This window comes from Cystoisospora suis, assembly GCF_002600585.1.
Source record: "Cystoisospora suis strain Wien I chromosome Unknown contig_7571, whole genome shotgun sequence".
Taxonomy (NCBI): Eukaryota; Apicomplexa; class Conoidasida; order Eucoccidiorida; family Sarcocystidae; genus Cystoisospora; species Cystoisospora suis.
In genome coordinates, this window is record NW_027160356.1 from 1 (window position 1) to 7,624 (window position 7,624).

The 7,624-nt window shown below is 40.2% G+C and overlaps 1 protein-coding gene across 1 annotated transcript; it reads right to left on the minus strand.

The window, feature by feature from the left end:
• Positions 1-73: 73 nt before the first annotated feature.
• CSUI_010480 (calcium-dependent protein kinase cdpk9) lies at positions 74-7,524 on the minus strand (the record flags this gene model as incomplete). The annotated part of the gene is made up of 8 exons (XM_068070583.1): positions 7,399-7,524; positions 6,188-6,324; positions 5,085-5,205; positions 3,846-3,939; positions 2,815-2,929; positions 1,925-2,139; positions 952-1,038; positions 74-222 (listed from the first exon to the last, which is right to left on the minus strand). Coding segments are annotated over exons 1-8 (1,032 nt in total), but the record flags the coding sequence as incomplete, so codon positions are not given.
• Between the last annotated feature and the right edge of the window lie 100 nt (positions 7,525-7,624).

A 7,624-nucleotide genomic window follows, 5' to 3' on the forward strand; every position in this document is an offset into this window, starting at 1 on the left:
ATCTATCAATCTTTTTTCTATCTATATATCTGTCTTTGATTTGTCTATCTATCTTTGATCTATGCATGCACACATACCTCGATCCTTTGAGGGCTGCACGTAGAGTCTCCATAGTGATTCTTCCTTCTTTTTTGATGTCGAACTTATTAAACACTTCACGCAGTTGCTCTTCTTGCAGAGTCATTCGCCGTAAAAGCAAAGCGCTTATGAACTCATTATACCCTGGAGAAAACAGAAAGAATAGACAGAGAAAAGAACAGAAAGATCGAGAGAATAGACAAGAAAGAGCAGATCAAAGAGAAAACAGAGAAGACAAGAGAGAAGAAGTCTGGATGAAGTAGAGCAAACCAGAGGGTGAAAGATATGATAGAAGACTCATCGACACATGTACATGGAGTGTATATACACGTACATACACACTGTCATACATCTCTTGCCACTCTCTCCTACGCCTCGACTAAACAAAGAGAGACGAGATCTCCCTGTCTCTCATACGTACGAAGATGTATGAATATACACGTACACAGAGCATATGCAGATACACACGAATGTATATATATATATATATATGCGACAGGCAGTAGATCTATACATGTAGATAGATACAAAGATGCTGGAGACTTAGTATCTGATTGCTGTCCTACGCCCCGTACACTTATCTAGAGAGATGTATATCTCTATACACATGCACCACTAGGGATAGAGTAGAGAAGTCAAGCCTATATAGATACATGTATATATATAGACTTGTGTATCTAGATGTATTATTGTATCTCTGTAGATATAGGCCTTGGAGTTTTTTCATGAAACTCTCAAGACGAGAAGGAGGCAACCACTGCAATCTGAGAGAAAGAGAACTAGAATTAGAACCGAAGAAAAGAAGAGAGAGTCGAGTGAAAGAAGAAAAGAGAAGAGAAGAAAAGAGAGAATCGGACTAGGAGAGTGACTGACCGATGAATCCCTGTTGCTGCACGTCAATCGAATCGACGATCGCAGCGAGTTCGCTCTCTATCACTCGAAATCCCGCGCTATGCATGCCTAAAGAAGAAAGAAAAGAAGACAAGGTCGAGAAGAAAAGAGTGAATGACAGGAAAAGGAAAGCGACATCAACAGAAAGGACATCATACTCCCTCATCCATTGTTTCGTAGGTTCGAAGAGAAAAGAGACCAAAACGAGGGAAGAAGAAAAACACAAAAGAAAGAAAGAAAGAAATTTCGAGAAAGAAAAAGATACACACAAGAAAGTAGAGAAGGAATGAATGAAAAAGAGATCGCAAGACCATTATTCTTCCTCGGAGCTTTTAGATTATTCAAGAAGGTATGAATGATCTTCTTGTCTTTCTCTCTCTTTTCTTCTCTTATTCATTCGTTCCCACTGGAACGACTGCATGCGTCACGCATGCACTTCTTCTTATCTTAACTTCTCTTGCGCTTTTCGTAGAGCAAAAGGAAAAAATGGACTGACCTGACACGGTTCGAGCAACCATAGAACTCCTAGACGTCTATTAGCGGTGTGACGAGCACCCCCCTATCATCTATCTCTTCTTTGCTACTTACTCCTCAAGAAGAAAAACAAGGAAGAATGCTTTGAAGAGAAGAAAAAGAAAGACCCTCTTCTCCCAAAGAAACAAAACAACACAATTATGAAGACGAAGAAATGGGAGGTCTCCTCCTCCTCCTCCTGGCGAGCATAGTCATCATGACCCGTTGAAGGAACTTAAGAGAGTTGAAAGAAGACAGAGAACGACGAACACGATGATGGACGAGAAGAAGAAGACATACACATAGGAGTCAGAGAGAAATGATGGTGATCCACTAGTAGTCTAGATGCATAGATCCACATCCGCATGCAACTCGATTTTTATGTCTCTGCATGCGTTTGTTTGGGATTTCATTCCCCCCTTCTTGCATCTCTTTTTCTTACTCTGTTTCAGTTCGTCAATAGTGATAGTCCCGTCACCCTTCTGATCAAGAGCTTCGAACTTTCTTCTTAACTCGAGAATATCTGTCTCATTGAGTTCCTTTGCAAGGAGTTGGAGAACGGCTTGCTTCAATCTATTCTGCTTCTGCCAATTTCTCAAACCCTCAAAGACAGACTGAGTTAACTGAGACGGCTGAGCTCGACGAGACTGCATAACTCTACAGAAGAAAAGGCAAGGGGAGGGAGAAGACGAAGAAGGGAAAGATGAAAGAAGAAGCAAAGAGGAGGGGGAAAAGAACAAGAGAAAAGAGAGACAGATGAGAACAAACGAAAGGAAAGAAAGAGGAGAAAGAAGAGACACGCACAAACAGAGAAAGGGGTAGAGAAAGAGAAAAGAAAGAAAACAATTGAAAAGAGAAAGATCAATACTTCAACATACAAAAGTCACGACATAAATCTCTATCGATCTTTGATCTATAGACCTAGATGAACAGATGGAAAGAGATTTATACAGCTAGATGATAGACACACAAAGAGATCTAAAGCAGACAATGAGTAAGTACATAAAGCGATAGACACGTCTGTGTACGTAGACATGTCCTGCATGCATATATGCATACATCGCTATATATATATAGGAAGAGGTATCTATAGTATCCTTTCTTCTTTTTCTATACATGAAGAAAGATCGATGCAAGGGAAGAAGAGACACAGAGAGGTCGCGCGAGTCTGTTGGAGAGACTAGTGAGGAGAGAAGAAGAAAAAGAACTGAGACGAGATGACGAAGGAAGGAGAGAAAGAAGAGAGAAGAAGATCAATAAGAATAAGAGGAACGGTCATGATAGACGATAGATAGAAAGTGAAGAAATCTTCTTCTTCTATTGTGGGCTTACTGGAACCAGGGGTGTTCTAGAGCTTGTTGTGCAGAGAGGCGTTTCTTTGGATTCTTATTGATTAGCTTCTTCACTAAATCCTTCGCTTGAGAGCTCACACACTGCCATTCATCGCCTAAACATACACACATACATCATAGACACACATATATATATATATAGACATATATACAGAAGAAGAAGATAGAAAGATAGAGAGAAAGAAAGAATGAAAGGAGATGCATAAGAAGATAGAAGCAACAAGGGCAGAAAAGAAGATACGGAGAGTGAGACAAAGAGATGAAGTGAAGAGAAACTCGAGAAAGACGATAATGAACAGATAGATCGATTGGAGACAAACCTACCCGCCTATATAGGCTTTTTTCAAACACAAGTCTTCATACATATATACAGATATATATATAGATATGCCTCTAGATGAAATCTACGTAGATATGAGTCTGCGAAAGTCTCTCCGGTGTATAGACATATACAGATGAATACAGAGACGTCCAGAAGCAGATATACGTCACTGAAGAATCGTACAGAAAAGAGGGAAGTGCAAATGAAGAAAAGAGAGGAAACAACACGCTCGAGGACGCGGCGGTATATATATATATATATATATGCATGCATGCGCGCATGGTCAGGTAGACTGGAAAACTAGCTTCTTCCTTCCTGTTCTCTACCACGTGAGAGAAGATCCAGACGTGAGAAGTCTCGAGCTGTACAGGAAAGAATCGGATCGGTGGAGATGATAGGGAGATGTGCGCAGTGACGTATGTGCAGAGAAACGGATATATATGCATATATAGCGAAAGTACACACACCGATATATACGTATGTACACATAAAGAGATGTATATCGATAAATTCACATATGCATGTATACATAAGCAGAGATACAAAGAAGAACAAGATCTTGAATGGAGGAGGCTGTATGAGCGTTGTATATTCTTGTAGTCATGCTCCATACATAGGGATGTAACTAGGTCTTCCTTCTTTCTCTTCTCTTTTTCTTGGTCGTCTCTCTTCTCCCATCGCTAGCTAACCTGTAAGAGAGGGGTCTAGATTGAGAATTTTATTCTTCACAGTCGCTTCATTATCTAAGCCTGGAACATAAAAAGGATGAATTCCCGAGAGTAACTACACACACACACATAACAACAACAACGGAAATAATCAGCCATGCATGCATAGCTATCTACCTACCTATCTAGCTAGCTATCTTTAATCTATCACCCTATCTATCTTTATTCTATCTGTAATCTATCTACCTATCTTTAAACTATCTATCTATCTTTAATCTATCTATCTATATTAATAGCATGCGAAGAAGAGACTGAAGAGAACGAAGAGATGACTCTACAAGAAGAAAACAAGAAAGAGAGTCTTTTTCATTTTCTTCTTGTCCTTCTTTTTGTGGTCCTTCTTCCACTGAAATAAACACTAGGAGAGAAGAAAGAAGAGCCCGCGCACCCGTCCATTCTATTCTCTACCTCTCATCCCCTTCCTTAATCCCTAGCATACTGCAACTGCAACCTAGCAGAGATAGAGATAGATCGATCGATATAAACTTTCGAAGTTGTTCTATCTATCGAGACAAACAAATGTATGTGTTCTCGATCTTCATTTATATCAGGAGGGCCATTCCTCTTCTTCTTCTTCATGTGCTCTATTATCTTGAATGGAGCAAGAAGAGAGAGAAGAAGAGACGGACCCGCCACGCATCCATCAAATTTCTTTTCTCTCAGACGGAGAACGAAAGAACAAGAAAAGAAAGAAAGATAGAAAGAAAGAAGAAAAGAAACAAAAAGACGTCTCCCCGCAAAAGAAAGGAAAGGCGAGACAAAAGGAGTCTTCCAATCCCCCCGCCTCTCCCGGGAATAAACAGAAGCAGCAAGAAGTTCACGAGAAGATGAAGAAGAGAGAAAGATAGATTAAAGATAGATAGATCGATTAAAGATAGAAAGAAAGGAAGATAGAAAGATAGAGAAAAACAGATAGATGCATGAGGTCGATCAGTCGCCCATACACAGATGAATAAATAGATAGATAAATAGATAGACAGATAAAGAGATAGATAAATAGACAGATGGATAGATAGACGGCGACTGTATGTCTCATTCTGAAGTGGATCATCGGAATGGTATGTTCCCGCAGGCTGAGGCTGTATACCCATTGATGTATCAATCTTTCTTTCTCTCCAGATCTAGTTATAGCAAACCCAAGAGAAAGGAGAAGAACAAGAATGAAGAAAGAGAAAGAGGAAGTCTTCTTTTTGATCTTACCTGATACATGATAATGCCTACAGAGAAAAGGTCGCACTTTTCGTCGTAATCCCCTCGAATCATTTCGGGTGACATATAATGGGGTGTACCTGCTCTTTGCATGCGAACACGCCTCACATACCTATAAAAGTGCATGCATGCATGCAGATAGGTAGGCACAACAAGAAGAAATATATGACAAAAGATAGAGACACATAGCAAGAAGAAAGACATACACTGCGAGACTCTTTTTCTCTTTCTCTCTCAGCACATACGTACCTACGTAGAGAGATAGAGATCAACAGACTTCACAGATAGATGTAAGTATTGCGTGGAGTTGAAAAAGACTTGAATAGAGAGGGGTGTATACATTGCCCTTGTCGAAGACAGAGAAGGTACTAAAACGATGAAACACATAGAGAAGAAGAAGACAGGGGGGTGGGTATATGCGTCGAGATAATGAATGGCGAGAGAAGATGACTAATACAAGAAAAAGCAACGAACGAAACAAGATTTCCCTCTCTTCTTCAGGATTTCGATCCCTCTCCTAGGTTCCTCTTTTGAGAGAAAGAAAAGAAACAAGAAAACTCGTGAAGAGACGAAGGAGGTGCAGAAGAAAGGATTGAGAAGAGATAATAGGATCAATAGATCGTAGCTGTAAGACAATATACATACATATCCTTTTCACCCAGTCATACGTTTACGCAGGCTTCGTTCTTGTATGACATAGAACGAAGTCGCGCTATACAGATATACAGAAGATAGATATATGTATGTAGATGCACGATATAGACATACATAAACAGGTATATAAGGGAGGAAGGATAGATCGATGGAGAGAACAACCGCAAAGAAAGAAGGAAGCGATCCATCGTCTACACGCATATACACATACGTATGTATAATTAGATATACAGAGAGAGATAGATACACGAAGAGGTGACTCGACGGAGGAGAGATACACAGATAGAGAGGCAGATAGAGACTGATAGAGAAGTACATATATAAATAGTGACAGAGACATATAGAATAGATAGACAGATATACCATTTACGGATAGATGAAAGACACTTGAGAAAGAAAGCAGACGGATAGATAGTCAGAGAATGGATGTCTACGCATACCATGGAATGATATGCTTCCCGTTTATAGCAGGTAGAAGCCTCGCCATAGCTCCTCCTACGCCTCCTCTTTTTTCTTTTACTTCTCTAGCCGAATCTCTTACACGCTGCATTGTATCACTCAGACCAAAGTCGATGACCTAGACAAACGCATGCATACATACTCATACATATATCTATATTCATACATAGGTGTAGGTTCATATACACATATAGTACGAATATACATGCAGACATATTCACACATACACGCATAGTCATTCATACAGATAAACGAGAAGCATGATCAAAGCATACAGATATAGAGATAGCTGAAAGATACATAAGAGACAGAGACCTAGCTAGCTAGCTAGATCCAAATGGATGTATGAAGAAAGAAGACTGTGTGAATGTCTAGACCCGAAACACCCCACACATACGAAGATATATATATCTGCATCTACTATATGCAACCCACTGCCCTGCCTGTCAATCTCTATATGAATACTATATATGTATATATATATGAATACTGTATATATATATATTGACACAGTAGAGAGAAGCGTCCGTCGCGTGAGACATACAGGTGTGTGGTATTTAGAGACGGGTGTCTCTGGAGAGAGGAGTATGTACAAGCGAGATGTACGGCCACTCTATGTATCTGGAGAGACAGCGTAAGATGAAAGGGATCTTGTAATACTTCTCTTTTCTGAGAAAGAACACTCCCTCTGCAACGCTATGGAAAGAAGGCAAGATTGAAACCTCTCGACAAAAAGGCTAGAAGGAGAAACACGACCACCAGCTAGCTCATGGTCAGAGGAAAGTCTACACTGTAGCGACTGCATGAATAGGTGCGCATCTTCAATGAGGAGAGTGACGAATAACTCCATCCTCACAGCGGAGAAGCACAAGAAGACAATAGGCTGATCCGTATATACACCGTATACAGCGTACACAGATATAGCTATATACGCTCTATAGACAGGAGAAGACAGAAGCGACACTGGAGTTTCTCGCCATGGTCTGTACATACATGCATCTATACATCTACATACGCATACCTGAACGCATATATCTATAGACAGACGCCTATCTATAGACTCTTTATAGAGATGAAAGAAGATGTACAGAGTCTCTAGATAGGCATATGTCTAGGTGAGAGAAGAAAAGAAGGAAGTGCACGACGATTGCTGTTGTAAAAGGGTTTGTTTTGTCATAGTGCGGCTCAGTACTTTGAGAGGAGAATCGGATGTTGTATCGACGAAGAGAATGTTCTCAGGCTTCAAGTCTCGATGAACGACTCCCCGCTCATGACAATAAGCGCATGCAGATAAAATCTGACGCATCCAATGAGCCACCTATTCAAGAAAGTCAAGCAGAGAAATTGGAAGAAGAACAGAAAAGAAAAGAAAGACACTTCAAACTCATCCACATCCACTCATACAACGCCTTAGCTGA